General features: G+C 37.4%; 1 protein-coding gene across 1 annotated transcript; it reads right to left on the reverse strand.

Annotated features, from left to right (window-relative positions):
- Positions 1-123: 123 nt before the first annotated feature.
- LOC145781720 (uncharacterized) lies at positions 124-4,084 on the reverse strand. The gene is made up of 4 exons (XM_082593389.1): positions 3,442-4,084; positions 2,153-3,097; positions 1,264-1,496; positions 124-873 (listed from the first exon to the last, which is right to left on the reverse strand). Exons 1-4 carry the CDS (start codon positions 4,082-4,084, stop codon positions 124-126), a joined length of 2,571 nt encoding a protein of 856 aa, XP_082449515.1.
- Between the last annotated feature and the right edge of the window lie 14,106 nt (positions 4,085-18,190).

Below are 18,190 nucleotides of genomic sequence, written 5' to 3' on the forward strand. Positions count from 1 at the left end.
AGAGAATCTACAACTGCCTGAAAAGAAAAGAGCTGATATATTTCCTCGCACTGGTCCTAATCTAGTTCCTACTACAAGCAAAGAAACTATGGTATGTAAGAACATACAGTGAGAGGACAGACTTTACACTTGCACATAATCATTGAGGTGTGCAGGAAGAGTTACATTACGACCACACCTTGTGCGACGAACTGTCGTTGCAGTCGGTGTCACTGGAGTCAGAGGTGGTGAAGATTTAGGTGTAGGCTGATTGTTCAGCTCTGGCATATGTGCAGCTTTTAAGCGATCAATGGATACAGTTTTCCTATTGTCTTTAATGTCTAAAGTAAAATATTTTTCATTTCTAGAGATCACCCGGTAAGGACCTGTGTAACGTGATTGCAGAGGAAATGCAGTTGCATCTCTTCTAATCCACACATACTCACATAACATAAGCTCTGGTTCAATATGGCTTTTGTGTTGTGGGTGGGGTCGAGTTGGTGAAGGCTGAATGTCTTTAAAATGATTTTTCAGCGTCTTTACAAACTCATGCTGAGGAACAGCAGCAGCAGTCCCTTCAACCTGAAAATCTCCTGGCATGGCCACGGAGGCACCATAAAGAAGCTCTGCTGGAGAACATTTCAACTCTTGTTTGACTGTATTGCGCATAAAGAGTAGCACAAGGGGTAGATTATGGTACCAATCACCTGGGTTGTTACAACTACGTAGAGCATCTTTCAGTCGTCTATGCATGTTCTCTACTAAGCCATTGCATTGCGGATGGTAGCTAGTAGTTCTATTTCGACGACAACCAAGGAAATTCATGAGCTGACCCCACAAATTTGATTCAAACTGAGCTCCTCTGTCAGAAGTGACAGTTTTGGGCACTCCCATCTGTGAAACAAAACCATACATAAAGGCATCTATTACGGATTCTGTAGAAATGTTCTTCAAGGGTACTGCCACTGGCCAACGAGTAAAACGATCTACTGCTGTAAATAGGTATTTATAGCCGCTTGATTCCGGTAAGGGACCTACCAAGTCAATGTGAATGTGTTCAAACCGTGACTGAGGCATTTTGAAATCCTTTAATGGAGCAATGTTGTGGCGAATGACTTTGCTTCGTTGACAAGACTGACACTCTTTTACCCAGCTGGCAATCTCTTTTCGCATGCCTGGCCACACAAAACGCCGCGAAATAAGATCATGAGTAGCCCTTACTCCAGGGTGACTTAATGAATGCAACTGGTCAAAGACCATCTTTCTATATTTTAGTGGAATTACCGGTCGAACCACAGCAGTTGAAGTGTCACACCATATGAGTTTATCTTGAACACCTGGAATAGCATACTGGTCTAAGAACAGCCCAGATGCCTGTGGATTGTTGAGCATGCTCTGAACAGCTTCATCACACTCTTGGGCTGCAGCCACTTCGGAGAAATTAATGCCACTTTGCACATGTAGCACACCATTAATTTCAATTCGAGAAAGAGCATCAGCAGTAAAATTTGCAGACCCTTGAATGTGTTTGATGTTTGAAGTAAATTCTGTGATGTAGCTCATCTGTCTGACTCGCCTCAAGATAGATTGATTAGATTTGGAAAGGAATGCACTTACTAAAGGTTTGTGATCAGTGAAAAGAGTAAAATCCTTTCCTTCTACATAATGATGGAAATGTTTAAGAGTAGCCTACTGTAGGCCGCTAATAACTCCCTATCAAAGGCAGAATAAGATTTCTGTGTCTTATCCAGTCGTCTCGAAAAGAAAGCTACAGGAGACCAGGACCCATCAATTTTCACTTGCAACACACCACCTATTGCTGTGTCACTGGCATCAACCATCATACTTAAAGGAGCATTTTCCAGTGGATACACCAAAATTGATGCTTCAGCCAAAACTACTTTGCTGTCGAAAAAAGCTTTTTCTGCACATTTAGTCCAAACAATCTTTTTATCCGCACGTGTTTTACCAGAAATCAAGTCATTGAGGGGTGCTAAGCATTGAGCTGCATGTGGTATGAATCTGTGGTAGTAGTTTACCATACCCAGATAACGTCTTAATTGTTTTGTTGTTTCAGGCAAGGGAAATTCAGAAATTGCCTTGACCTTGTCAGGGGTGGGTCGCACACCATCCTTAGACACCAGATGCCCTAAAAACAGTAATTCACTCTTACCAAATTCAGATTTTGTAGGATTGATGATTATTCCATACTCATCCAACCTGCGGAATAACTTATGTAAATGCATTTTGTGGTCTTCCTCATTTTCAGAAAATATAATTATGTCATCTACATATGCCATTACGTTGGTTAAACCATGACAGACATGATCAATGAAGCGTTGAAAGGTGCTGGAAGCATTTCTTAATCCGAAAGGCATAAAATTATATTCAAACAGACCTAAAGGACATGTGATGGCAGTCTTATGTCTTGACTCGGACGACAAAGGGATTTGGTGGTAAGCTCGAACTAAGTCTATTTTACTAAAGATAGAAGAACCTTGCAATATGTGCAACAACTGATTGATCGAAGGTGTAGGATACATATCAGGCACTGTTTGGACGTTTAAGGAACGATAGTCTCCACATAGACGAAAAACACCAGAGTTTCCTTTAGGTACCATATGCAGGGCTGAGAAAAAGTTAGAGTTGGACCTACTAATTATGCCTGCTTCCAGGAGCATGTCAATTTCTTCTTTGGCCGCTTTTAATTTTTCAGGTGACAAAGGGCGAACGCGTGCAGAACAAGGATAGCCAGTGGTTTCAATGGTGTGGGTGATATTGTGCTTGATTGGTTTGTCTTTGTTTGGTGGACGCGTTAAATCAGGATATTTTTCTAAAATTTGTAAGAAGGAATTGGTGGCTACAAATGCTTTGGGTGCACCTACATGTGCTACCATTTTTGGGTAAAGTGGCCATGCAATTGACTGGTTGACACTTCTCAGACAAGATTGACTGAAGTCGACGCATAAATTAAAATGTTTGAGAAAATCAGCACCAAGAATATTTTGAGACACTTCGGCCACTACAAAAATCCACCGAAACCTTGAAGTTTTATCACCAAACTGCAAGTTCATGGTTCGATGTCCAAAAGTGGCAATGGAAGTTCCATTCACCCCCACTAAAGAATGACTATGTGTTTTTAAATGTTTTTCAGACTTATACGGCCTAACCAAGCTTATTTCAGCACCACTGTCTATCATGAAGCATAAACCTGACTTGTGATCCCTAATGTGAAGAAGTGGACTGTGACTTTTATGAAATGGAAGTTTTGTTGCACTGGGCACAGTCGATCTCGCAGTGCAACCTACCAGTTTCCCTGGAAAGAGCAAGGAGGGTTACATTTGCGAGCATTTGCACCAAACCGTTGGTGATAGAAACACATTGTATTGTGTGTTCTAGCCACGCGAGAGTAATTTGAGGGTGGAGCTTGTGGTTTTGGTGCAAACCTAGCATGTGATGGACCTGTGTTCTGGGAAAAAGCTTGGCTTGGAAGAGTCCTCATTAATTCTTGCACTGACTTAGTCAATGACTCCAGCTGTAAATTTACCCTAACCATTTCAGACTGCTGGGGCTCTTTGTTTACAGCACCCACAAAAGATAAAGGGGCAGTATGCTTCATAGCATGGTCTGCTGCTATTGCATACTCCTCTAGTGAAGCCTCATGAAGTGGTGCCAATGCAATTTTAACTTCTTGAGGAAGTTTGTCGACCAACATGGACTTAACCACAGAGTCGGACATGTCTGACTTCGAGATATTTACTCTCATGTTAGCCACAAACTCCGAAGGTTTTACATCACCTAACTGCTTGACAGAAACTAACTTTTGAATTTGGTCACATAAAGGTTCTGTGAACTTGCTTATCAGAAAACTTTGAATGTCCGGGAATTGTTTTTGTCTTGCCAAAAGTGGTTGCACTGCAATCATAGTTGATGAATCCAGACAAGACATTAAAGCTTCAATCTTGTCTGAATCCTCAACTATGCTCCACTTCTGGCACACTCTATTGAAATTAGCAAACCATGCCTTAGGGGCAGATTTGCAAAATTCTTGGGTGACTCGTTTACCCGGTTTTAAAATGGAAGTTGTTGGGTTGTGCTCTGTCATCACGCTGTTACTAGTGTTGGTGAGGTATGAGAGTTATTTTGTGTGATGCGTGATTGGTGGCGTGTATTGTAGGTGTGTGTAGCCACAATGATAACAAAAAATGATTAGAAAAAAAAATTAAGTTAGTCTACACACATTATGGTATATAAATTTACACAAAACACTAACAGGCAATGCACTGCTAGAAGAAGGCTTTGTCGGGGGTCACCAGTTTGGCGTATGGGTTGTAGGTGGTCGAATAGTGTACGCTAAGCACTACCGACATGCGACTCCTAGCTCAGAAGGGGCGATGTTCTAACCTTATCTCTTCTAGAGTGCACTGTCTATTAATACCACACAAAAGCAAGCATTGTAGAAGTAGTATAATAATTCAAAGTACACACAATTTAACATTAATTAACAATGGTAGAAGCTAATACAAATGAAGGTCACCAGGGCAGACCAGGTTACACACACAGTAATATTACTTAATAGAATAAATGTCCTTAATCAATAGTCCGGGTTCAACCTTGTAGCCATGTTCCGATTTCCGAATGTCATTTCTTTATTGTCTTTTGTGCATCGCTTTCCTTCACTTCATTTCACGTCCGATCGCTGAGTTGTTGTTTTCAAAAGTCTCTGTTTAGTATTCATCCGCGGCGCGAGCCACGTTCCAGCCTTGGCGACCTCTAGCGGACAGAACTATTCAGACGCAGGCAGAATTGTAAAGGGGAGCGCCACACACCCAGCTAAAAACAGTTAGCCTACTTGCCTAGGCCTATATGACACAATTGATAATGTGTTATCTTGTTCCAACTTGTTTATTCTGCAGGGGTTTATACGGTTTTATTTTGTTGTTTATTTTTCCTGAACGACAGCAGATAGCCTACGCTGCTGGTGTAACAAAGCTTCGATCGCACAGAAGTAACGCAATGAGTCTCAAGAATTGCTTTATTTGTGAGTTCGAATTGCTGAATTTAGAACACCAATTTTTTAACTACCGGTAGCGTTTTTTAGAATGAGTAGAATTTTTGAATTCGTAAGTAAGAATTATTGTAATTATCTGTAAAACTTGTTTGTTCGGAGGTAGCCTATATAAAGCACTTTCAAAATAAAAGAAAAAGCAACCAATTACGTACCGGTAGTCGAAAGCTAATTTAAAATTGGCAAATTCCAACAATATGTTTGCGATTGTAGAACAGCAAAGGTGAAATCATGTTAACACTTTCACTGCCAAATGACTAGATATCTAGTCATTTGTGATGTAATTGTTCACCCCATGACATCATAATGCCCCAAAAATCCTAATGTGTTGCCAATCCTGGGGCCTGACAGGTTGCTTCAATTTTAAACTAAAAAAAAACGTTTTTTAACCCATTTCCCCGTCAAATCTTTAAAAATTAAATAGAAATCAAAACACCAATCAGTGTGAAGCTTGAAATTCAGCAATAACTTCTAAGTCTGATGCCAGAGCTATGATGCCAGGCTACTAGTCAAAAAAAGTGTATTGATCAATGCACATAGGTCATGTAAAAGAGCTTACTTTTTATCTAGCAAGGTAATTGAAATATTCTATTATATTTTAAGGTTTAGACTAATTTACCTATTCATTTAGGGTCACTAAACTGCTTACCGGTACTAGCTAGAAGTCCTGTAGGCTACCTAAACCTAGTAGCTAAAAAAATCCAAGCAAACATTTTCTTATGAACATAGGCCATGACCATGCTATGTCTGTCAACAAAACTTTTGAATGTAATGTAAAGGCTAACCAAACGTGGTAGCCTATAGGTTTCATCGAAAGGAAATATGTTTGCAACCGCCTAATTGGTTAAGTTAAACTTTGGTACAGTAGCCTAGCTACCAGCTAGCTAAACTTGTCATTTTTACATCGTTTCAACGTCGCCAGACGTTGAAATCGTGTAAAAAGGTAACTTTTGCTGACTAGGTATAGGTTGCAACTGAAAAACATTTACAAAAGCCATTCAATTTGTTCAAAGAACCGAATTAGCCTAGCAGTTCGTATTTAGCCTACATTGATTCAATGTTTGAATACGTTGAATCACTCAGTTGGCCTTTTGTTTTTCTTTACAGTGATTTCACGTCTGAACAGGTTGATTCAATGCAAAAAAAAAACTGTTTAGCTGACTGGCGTGCTTGTAAATGCAATAGTCATTTCAACGATCAATTGCAACACCGATTTTGCTCCAAAGTTACAAAGTGCGTTTCAATCGTTTGGCAACATATTTTTTCATTACTATGGTAACAAGAGGAGGAGGAAAACTTCTCCTATTTTTTCAAAACGCCGGCAGTGAAAGTGTTAAGATCTCGTCATGGAGGTAAATTGCGGAGATATTGAATAATTGTTATTCCACAGCAACAAGCCAACAACTTGAAAATGAAGCTATTTTTTAAAGTTATTGTTGATGAAATCACACGATTTGACGTCATAATGCAACGTTGTGCTACAAGGGAGAAACTTGAGCGATCAATCCCTATGGAGCAGAATCACTGGTGAAAGGCTGCGATTGGGTCATTGCCAAAATGCGTTGCTCAAGCGCACACCTCGAGAGCCGAACCAGCGCCGCGTGTTCTTAAGTCAGGAGCTTATCCACTGAGCTAACGGGGGGACGTAGAAAAACAGGCCTACGTGGAAAGAGCCTTTAGTGGAAAGACCTATCGCAGCCCTGTGGTCACAGCGGTAAACCATAATCTCTTCGTGGGAAAATTGTAACATAAGATTCCCGAATCCGTTCGTCTGTATGTATCGACCGAAAAAGAAACACTCCTTGAAACGTCTATTCAATAAGTGTATTCCTGTAAAATTAGCCCGCGGCTATCGAAATCGAGATGCAACGCCGTACACCTCTAAAAACTGTCACTACGATACAGATTACTTGGATAAAAGACGGAACCTTTGTCCAGCTAGCAAGCACTAAGCCAACAGTTAAATGTGCGGCCAACTTTCAAACAATCATTTTACGAATGACCAGAATAGATAGCAATATCTCAAATTCACGTATGCAGTACTGTGACGCAATAATGAAAGACAATTATGAAGTCATTCCAACAGGTGTTTAAAGCTGATGTAATATTTCCTGTTTAAACAGGCCCAAACAGGCCCAAACAGGTTTGACACAAGTCTTATGAACGATGGTGCAATTTTGGCACATTTTCTAGCAACTTGCATGACGTAATATTCAGTAGACTTGAACGGTTTTTATATGACGTTTGATTAGGTGAACCATTGTCTGGAACACCCTGCTCAGGGCCGTTGACAGGACTTCTTGGGCCCGGTACCAACTTATTTTCGGGCCCCCTTCATCGACAAAGTTATGAATATAAAGGTTGTGTGCAAACTTTTATTGATGTCGTTTAAGCATAGTCATTTAACAAATCTTGGTCAATCTTAAAATTTCTTGAACCGTAAAACTTACTATCTCTATCTAGCGGTTGCTTTTTTAAACTTTTATTTCTCATATGGCGCTAGAGTATTACTTCCCGATTCCATTGATGTTCCACTGGTCATTCTAGGCTCACCAGAAGAGAATTTACAGCACTGCAGACAGTCAGAAAGTTTTCAATTTGATTTCGGAAAGGTGTTTGGGCCTAGGTCAAACATTTGCTGATTGCTGCAATCGGAAAAGCGGTTTTGGTCTAATTTTTAGTGCAGAAATAGGAATAGTAATTTTCTTACCTGTGCCATTTCAGTTTTTGAGTTTGAACAAATATTAGTCTGTTTATTTTGAAATTCGTGTTTCGGGTAATATTCGTGGTTAGGGAAATCACTATATATACTAGATTAAATTCTTATTTTACTGTTTGGTGGCAGAAGTGGTTATTTTACCACCAGATAGCTGAAGTGGGCCCGGTACCCAGAAGGGGCCCGGTACTTTACCATCTGACGGCTGAAAGGGCTGTTTTAACCTCTGACAGCAATTCCTTTAGATCTGAATATATTAATATTCGCTATGCTGATGACACTGTGCTCATAGCGACATCCCCGGATGGTTTACAAACACTAATTAACAAAACTTCAGACATCAGTGCAAAATATGGAATTGAAATTAATGACAAAAAAACAAAATGCATGACTATCTCCAAACAAAGTCCTGAACCCCACTTTGTACTTCACCAGGGAGGCAACACAATTGAACAAGTGTCTTCTTTCAACTATCTTGGTTCTCTCTTAACAGCGGACGCACGATGTAAGAAGGAGATACGAAGAAGAATAGGCCTAGCTAAAGACGCTTTTAATAGACTACGACCTATTCTATTGGATCGCAAGCTTTCTATTCTTCTGAAGGTGCGACTTCTCAAAGTGTTAGTGTGGTCTGTTCTCCAGTATGGTTGTGAAACATGGACCTTCAACACAGAAACTAGGCGTAACATTGAAGCAGCTGAAATGTGGTTTTACAGAAGAATGCTCAGGATTTCATATACGGATCACATCACAAATGCAGAAGTTTTGAACCAAGTACATCAAGATAAGGAACTATTGAACAACATAACTCAAAGGCAACTCAAATTTCTCGGTCACATTATCAGAAAGGAAGATTTCGAAAATCTCTGTCTTAGCGGCCGCCTTCTCGGGAAACGTGCTCGTGGCAGACAAAGAACAACATTTATATCCAATTTCAATACATCAATCAGCCAACCAAGAACACTTTGGGACACTGCGCGACAAAGGGAACACTGGAGAAATTTACGAACTGAGCATCTAGTTCATCAAAGGCCGCATCGGCTATGATACTGTTGATGATGATATTAAGATCTTGATAATGTTTAAAGTCGCGGATAATTTTTTAAATCCGGGCCCCTTAAATATTCCGGGCCCGGGTCCAAAAGTACCACCTAGACCCCCCTGTCAACGCCCCTGGCCCTGCTATCACTTCAGCTTCTTCACAATTCCAGATTTACATTGTTTATTGTTTCCAAAAAATTAGTATTTGCTGGAACTAAGGTGGCCCAAAAATGCTTTTTCTAGATCCGCTTTTGACTGAGTCCAAGTAGGCTATCTTTTACAAACTGTAAACAATTGATTAGTTCAAATTCGACAAATTCTCCTTCTTTGAGTTAGCTTGTCCAGCTTGATAACAATTAGCTTCTATAAGCCAGGATTTCCCAAACTTTTTTGGGCCACGGACCACTATTTGTGAATCTGTTTATTCACGGACCCCCAATACAAAAGTAAAAATAAATAAAACCGAATTTTATTTATTTAAAAAACTGACAACATCAATGGGACGGATGGGATAGCTTCTTATTGCATAAGTTATCAATTCTCGGAGTTATTTTTGGCCATCTCGTGAATGAATGTGGCCATATCGTGCCATAGGATAAAGGTGAATTGCCTGCCACGATCCGATGATATTACGCGGGAGCTACGAATCTTGAGACCCAATGCAGTATGAATGCGTCTGCGCAGCTCTTCTCGTTGACGTCTGACAGGGGAATGGCTTCGGGCCTGCGTGTAAATCTGTTGATGACGGTTAAGATATAACAACACCAATTTGAACTAGGAAGGGGCCCTACTATCGGTTCCAAATCGCTATTCGATAGCGCTATTCTCTACTTTTCCATATCGATTACGTCCAAGTCTTTTCTTTTTTCCGCTAATATCGTTTATGGTTTTTCTTTTAATTCTACTTAATAACATAGCCTACTACGGACAAAGATATCATATTTTGCATATTTTGACGCTAATGCGAGAAAAACGATAATTGAGCAATACCGATCAAGCGGAGTTGAAAGGATAAGCATTTTGTTTGAAGTTATGCATGATTGAGCAGAATTAAGGCACTAAAATTGAAAATAGCTGATTCATTCTTTTGCCTACGGTGTGAATTGTCTGTTTTTTGCTGCAAATCTTGTTGCTCCGCACTGAATATCGTGTAGGATATTTTGATCGCGTAGTAAGATTTTGATCTTGAAGTGAACTCTTTTACCCACAATATTTTTGTGGCAACACTGTTCAATACAAAACATTCATTAAATCATTTTACCACTTAAATAGTGTGGGTAAAAGGGTTCACTTTGAACCGCGATATCTACGGAGCCGCTGCGGCACTGCATGCAGAAAACTCAAATTTGGAGGAGTTGGGAAATAAACCCAGCCAGGTGATTGCCCCCCTGGCTAAATTTTTAGAGGGAACTGGTAGGCAGTATAAAATCAGATACAGTACGGTACTTGATTTTTATTTTTTTGAACTGCGTTTCGATTAGCCTGTTCTGTATTCTCTACTTTTTTGAGAGGTTATCGAAATCGAATATTTCTCTACTTTTTTGTTTGACTATCGATATCGATTTATCCCCTACTTTTTTCAATATCGACTTGCAACCCTGCAATAAGTCTATTATGCCTTTGTTTGAAAGCTACTTTTTATTTCAAGAGAACACAAACGGAATCGAGTCAATTAATGGGTGAAAAGATTTGTAAAAAAATTTTGAAAACCTAGAGTCAAAAGTCAGCTGGTTGGTTCAGTTGAAAAACTAAACTGTCGATTTAGCAGAAAAAATACCTAACGAAACATTTTTTGATTGAAGATAAACAAATTTAGTCATAAATTTTTAGTTTTATTACCGGCAGTGGGCGCTATTTAGAGTGATGCTGTGTAAAATTAAAAACAGCAGCAGCTTGCATCGTCAAACATGCTGAACAAAAAAATCTTTTCCCGTTCTTGATAAACTTGTTGTAAGTGTTTCATAAAATTTCAAGTCGTGCCTACAGTCAGGCGATGATTCATCATCCATAGAAGTCGCATAACTTCAAATCATTCAGACTGTTTTAGTTTAAATTTTCGCGAGCGCACAAACAGAATTTATTATCTACGTTTCATTTTACAAGAGATCTATAAGTGCTATCTTGTGTAGAGGAGGCTACTCAGCACAATAATAAACAATTTTACAGTCACCGGTACATCATTTGCGTTGACAAAGAGAGCCATTGTAGAAAAAGTATTTGCTTACACTTTTCGTGTATTGAGTCACTAATCAATGGAGGAAAGAAGCCTTGTCTCTAATTATGCAGTGGTTTGTAGGCTATACATTGAACAAATAGCTACGTCTATTTAGCAACTGCTTGCTTAAAAGAAACTTTTTTCGCATATTTTTCAAACAATGTGCAATTGTCATCAGAATCAAGTAAAAAACATTGTAACTAGCCTTTCAGTAGGCTAAGGGAATTCTGTTGAAATTGCTTTAACGATGTTTGACGTAAATTTGAACACGCAGGAAACCTACAGTATTTGGTGGGAACTTCCATCGATGATTTATCTTAACTTTAAAAACTATGTATTTTCACAGCTGGTGCGCAGTGATGTTTACAGAAGATATTGTTGCTTTTAGTGGCTGAAAATAATTGGTTACTGACCAATGAGAAATTTCGGTCGTTTGAGCTTCTGTTCATGTAACACCTCGTGTTTGAGTGGGTGTGAAAATAGTATTGAACAAGTAGTCTATAAATAAACAAACTGGGGCTTGGTAATGCAGACGGTTTAGCTCTGCTGCATAGGATTGCAAGGTGACACTGACACAGTTCCATGCACTGACACAGATGCATGCATAAGAGGTTTGGTAAACAATCAAGAGATAGCGTTTATTTACCTCTGTAAACATAGGCTGAAACGATAATGTAGTAAATTGTTTCAGAAGTATCTCAGCAACAGTGCTATCGGTGTTTATTTTGGAGTGTCAGCCTTTGTTTATGTTTATTTTTTGTTAAAAATTGTTGCAAACAAGCGGGCTAGAAGCCTCAAAAAAGAAACCTTTGTTTGGGAATAAAAAATGATTGTTGCTTGAATTGAGAAAAAAAAACGACAAAAAACTCACAGAAATTTAAGTTAATTGGGTATGATCAAACATTTCGTTTTCCTAGTATTTTCGATTGTGAATTCCGAAGTTTGTATTTGAAGAGTTTATTTACTTTTACGTTCATTTACTCTCAACAACAAAACATTGATTCGATGTTATCAAACGTAGCCTATATTTGATTCAATTGTGGTAGAGTTTTTTTGTATGGAAACGAAACAATTGGGATACCGAATTCGATACAAGACAAAGCCCAATCCTGTTTCGCTTTTGGCTGAAGTGACATAAAACAACTAAACAATTCCTACTATTGAATGTATGTACACCGGGTAGGCCAATCTGACCTCAACTTCCGCTTTCCTTTTAGTTATCACAAAGCATGGACTCTTTCATTAGATCCAGAAAGGTACAGCGAGTTGTGTAAGTTGTTCAAGCTGTCGAATTCGACATATTCGATTGAAAAGTTGTACATAGTTTGAATTTGCTTTTGAAAACTATGGTAGCGGTTTAAAAAGACTTATTAGTAGCATATATCATAACACCTCCAAGTTCCATTCTATTCTTATTGAGTTGAAAACTAATTTTAGTTCGAATTTGTTAGATTATCCTAGCGAGCTCAACAGAGAAAGCAGAAAAGTCAAACTAAACGCTTGAGCAAGATCGTTTTGAAATATTACATTGTGTTTTCTAAAATTGTTTTTTGAGTCATTAAGTTTTTGCAGATATTTAAATAATACATTGATGATTAAATAAAACATCATTATTTAGAATTCACGTGAAGATTACAATCACTTTTTTTTCTGCAAAACTCTGAAACAGAGCTTTGGTAGACAATTTCGTGGCAAAACTGAGTGTTATACTGTTATAGGTTGCGAACGTGCCAAACTTGTGTATTTAGTAAATCCTTTCAGTCCCGAACACGCTTCAACGTTCGCATTTAGCCTATCTTTTTTCATACTCCTGCTGTGTTTTGGCAAGTAACATTTTTTGCTTTGGTGGTCGGAAATAAAACATGAAACTGAAACAATACTTTGTTATACTATACACACACAACTTTGTGACATCACACAACGTGACATTGTTTTAATTCAGACATAAACAATTCAAAGAAACAAATCAAACGTTTTCGGCTTCTACGGAACTCTCATCAAGAATTTCTAATCTGCAATACTGGCAAACCGCAAACAACACTTTTTCCATTTAGTAGTAACAGTAGGCTACAATTAGTAACTAAAAAACAGCAATGACAAACAGACGCAGCCCAGCCTACTCCGCCAGGGATAGACGACACGAGATGTAAAAAATATTTAAGCTCTTTATGTTTAGAGACTAAATACTTACTGTAAACTGTCATGACAGGATATTACGCTAATTAATAAGAACTTAATTAAATTACGATATTAAAAACTTTTATTTCTGACATTGTAACTCATTCAGAAAACTTTTCCTTCTTTAGTTGCTTGAAAATTTTTAAGTCAAACCACATCAAACAAAATATAGAATTCGCAACATCATCTTTGCAAAGTTGGAGAGAGAGAGAAACCTTTTATTTTGTCTGCTCTGAAAAATAGTATACGGTACAAATATAAATCAGTACAAATATATTCAACAACAGACAGGAAGCAGCGAAAGACTATATTAGTCATCGAGTCAGCTGCTTCCCGTGTTTTTAACGTGACAAATGTAAAGCATCGGCATTACGTTGCAAACAAGATTAGCATAAGTTCTGCAAAAATGTAAACAAAAAAGTGGATTCCTGTGGTTTCATTGTAACATCAAAAAATATCATGCCCAACAAAAGTAAGTTAGTATGAGAAAAAAAACACCTATGCAAAAACAACAACTGTTAACTGCTAGTATAAAGGACGAAGCAAAAACACTAAAAGTAGGCCTATCTTTATAAATTCATACTTTAACAAAATCAGTCAGTTTATAGGCCGACTTGAGTACAGTTAATAAGATTGCAGTCGTTAATAAGTAGTACGTAGCACAAGTTCGTGAGTAGTAAGCCTATAATTACATATAGTACTAACAATGTTCAATCCGAAATAATCGTCAATGTTGTGACAATAAAAACAGTCACGGACCAAGTTCATTCATATAATAAATTTTTATTTTTTTCGTAAAAGTTTTAATAACTAACTCGTAGCCCCAGCTATTTCTGAAGGTAAATCATTCCATATTTTTGGGCCTAAGAATTTCAAACTGCCTTGATCCTTCCTTGAGCTGACACTACGTAAGTGAAAGTTATTTTTTTGAGAAGCCCTCGTGCCATGGCAATGCACCTCAGTAATTTTCTGAAAGTAAGGTTCAAAGTAGCCAGGTAATAGCATATTTTTAAATTTAAAGACAAATTTAGAAATCTCTAGTTTATGCAAATTACTGATAGGAAGTATGTCGAAATCTTGGTACAATGGTGAAAGTTTTGCTCTTCTGTTGCTATAAAAGGTTATTGTGCGAATGATTCGATTTTGCATTGTTGAAATTTTCTTGAGCATTTTTTGTGTGCTTGAACCCCAACATAAAATGCCATATTGTATTATTGAGCGTGCAAGAGCATAGTACAGCGTTAACATGCTTTGTTTGTTTGTGTAGTTTCTAATTTTATAAAATATTCCAGATATTTTCGCCAATCTCCCAGATAGATCTTCAATGTGATGATTCCAACTTAGTTTGTCATCAAGAAATATGCCAAGATATTTGATGTTGTTTGTTTTTTGAATTTTTGTATTGTTTAAGACTACATTTAGTTTAGAAGTGGATCTCCCTTTTCGTTCAAGTAACATGTAAAACGTCTTGGAGTAGTTGATGCATAATTTGTTTGCATTGAACCAATCAGTGATACGTTGCATCTCAATTTCAATGTTTTGTTGCAATTGTAAAATAGATGTTGCTGAAGTAAATAAAACAGTGTCATCAGCAAATAGCTGAGAATGGAAAGTTGTTATAAGAGGCAAATCATTTATGTAAAGCAGAAAAAACAATGGTCCAAGTACAGATCCTTGCGGAACACCACATGTGATATTTTCATGTTTTGATTTGAAGCCATCAGCAAAAACATATTATTTACGGTTGTGTAAGTAAGATTTTATAAGGTCTCCAATTAAGCCTCTCAAGCCGTAACACTCCAGCTTTTTTAGAAGTATTTGGTGGTTAACGGTGTCAAACGCTTTTGCTAAGTCAAGAAACAACAGGTAAACGCAATGATTTTTTTCTTTGAGTTCAATTAGTCTTTCATAAAGATTACTTATTGCTAACGTTGTAGAATGACCTTCCCTAAATCCAAATTGTTGATCATTAATCACATTGAATTTGTCAAGAAAGCTTATCAGCGTTTGTAAATGATTTTTTCTAGAAGTTTGCTGATATTTGAAAGCAAGGAAATAGGACAGTAATTATTTGGATCTGTTTTTGCGTTTTTCTTGAAAACAGGAATAACTTTTGCAATTTTTAGAGTTTCAGGAAATATTCTTTGTTTCAAGCATGCATTAAAAAGTTTAGTTAAATGAGGTGCAATAATACTTTTTGATAACTTTAACATTCGAGAAGAGATGTCATCTGGTCCATCTGATTTTTTAACATCTAGTTTGTTTATTAGACATTCGACTTCACTTTCATCAATTTCATATACCGCACATGTTTGTTTTAAAGGAGGCCCCATGAATGAATCAAAGTCTGACTTTTGCTTTAAGTGTAAAATTAGTTTTTCGCCAATATGTGTAAAGTGGTAGTTAAGTTGGTTGCATATTTGTTCACGATTTTTGCATGAAATGTTTTTTGCAATAAGTTCATTGGGAAGAGTATTCGTTTTAGTTTTCCTGTTTTGAAGAAGTTCATTGATAGATTTCTATGTTTTTGATGAGTTGTGTCTCGATTCATTGAAGCGATGCTTGAAGTAGTTTTGTTTTGACATTTGTTTAATGTGAGTTAATTTGTTTCTATATTTTTTGTAAAAAATTATTTTTTCAGGACAATTTTTTTTGTAGCAAAGTTTGAATAATTTATTTTGGTGTTTGATTGAAACCAGAATTCCTTTTGTGATCCATGGTTTGTTGTACAATCCAGACTTTTTTCCACTGAGTTTTTTTTAATGGGAAATGAGAGTTGATTAGTGTTTGCATAATAAGTATGAATTTATTAGTGCTGTCGTTAACATTTTCATGGCTTGTTGTCAATTGTAGGTTTTCAAGCTGATCCGAAAGATCACTTAAAAAAACATCAATTTTATTTTCTTCAATTTTTCTTGTTAAATACTGACGTTTTTTTGTTTTGTGTGGCACAGTTTTGATTAATAAAAATGTTGGTGATCAGATATATCATAAGTCAATACATTAGTTTGTGCAATTTCACTGTTGTTAGTATAAATGTGATCAAGTAATGTTGACGAAGTTTCGGTAATTTTGGTATGAACAGTAATCAAGTTTGAGCATCCCAAAGCAGTTACAGCTTGCAAATAATGGCAGGAACTGCTTCCCAAACATCAAATCAGTCCATTTTTACATTGATTCAACGTCTCAACGTCTGAGACGTTGAATCAATGTAAAAAACGACTGATCTGCAGTCTGGTTGTTATGTCGCTGTATTCACAGCACGTTGCGAGAAAGCTTACGTCATAGACGCGAGAAATAAACCTCCCCCACATTTTACTTGTTAGGCTATATTTTTACATTTACTAACCTTATATGAAAACGTTTAAAAAAACCAGACAGTTAGTGAACCGTTCATTACACGAATAGACTTAAAGAAACTTTCGACCCTATAATCTTGCTTGACTTTGTATTGTTGTAGCTTTTCTGTAATCAACGTTTGAAAAGGTTAAAGAAAGAAATATTTACTTAGATGCAGCAATATAGCACGTGGTCTGCGGGTGGCAAAGCTGCATTGATTACGTATGATGATTATGTATGACCTTTGAAAGATAGCTCGCAGTGACTTGGTTGCTCATATCTCAGCAATACTGGGTTTCAGTAAAACTTTATAAAGCATAAATTTTATTTAAGGAAAATTTGTTTGGCCAATTCCATAGTAAAATTTCGGCCAAATAAAATTTCGACGATAGATATTTCAGACAAAGCTGCAGTGTCCAGCTAAATAAATTCAGCTTTCTACTTAGAATATTAAATCAGCTCTTGAAATTTGTCTCAATTATTCTTTTGATTATATATGTAAACATTAATACAACTTTAGTGCAGTAGCATATTTTTCATCACTTGCTCATTCAGCTTTTTGGAAGAACATAAATAAATATAAAAAAGACGTGAATGGACTAACAAAAATTCTTACAACTAAGTGCACTGCTAAAAATTCTACCAAACAAACTATGCAAAATTACGTTTTTAGTAGTTGAGAATGATCGATCAGGCAGGTATTACACCGTTAGGGCATTTATTTTAATAAAGCCTAAAACAACCTTTTGAAACGGCTCTTTAATAATTTATTGTAAAAGTCATGTCACGCAGCTACTATGACGAAGCGAAGACAAAGTGATGGATTGCAAACACTACAAGATATTTTGTGTTATGACGGTGAGATTTTGGTCGTCGGACCACTCGGCATGCGACAACTCAACAAGTGCTTCAACTCAGCAATCACATCTCAGCTACTGCCAAGTCAGCAAATCAGATTTATGTGCTCACTGCTCATGCCAGACTTGCTTGGCCATCGCTTGCTAAACTGAGTTTGCTGGCTTGTGACATGCCAAGTTATAGCTTGCTCAATTGTTACCAGCTTAGACGCTTAGTTACCAGGAATAACCTAGGAATAACCAGGAATAACGAAACTACCAGGAATAACCTATCAAGGCTTTGTCAGTCCCAGGATAAAGATTCAAAACCAACCAACCAATTATTCTTTCATAGGTCAGCAGAAATTAAACGCTCAAGCAAAATACTGTACCAGAATATGATCACTTTGCTTCAGGGGCTCCGGACACTTCCTGAAAGTGGGGGGGGGGGGGTAATTTAAGCAGGGGCAGAAACGATGTTTTGACATCGACAGGGGGCTTATTGGATTAGCGCATCACATATACTTCTGGGAGATCGCCTCGCAGACTCTCCTTCGCATTACTGAAAGCTTCAGTTTCTTATACAGCGTCTCAGACTGCATGTTTTGCGCCTCACGATTTAAAATCGAAAAATTATTTCAACGAATCTAAAATCGCGAGCAAAAGCTCTTTAACATTTGCCACATTTTTGAGGTTTTTAGACAATTTTGACTGGAAAAGGGGACGTACGCAAAAATTCCTCTCTGTATTCTTCCTTGACTCAAGTGCTCCAAATTTTGCACTTCAGACGCTAAATGGTTAGATTTAAAAGATCAAAA

This window comes from Aplidium turbinatum, chromosome 13 (assembly GCF_918807975.1).
Source record: "Aplidium turbinatum chromosome 13, kaAplTurb1.1, whole genome shotgun sequence".
Classification (NCBI taxonomy): Eukaryota; Metazoa; Chordata; class Ascidiacea; order Aplousobranchia; family Polyclinidae; genus Aplidium; species Aplidium turbinatum.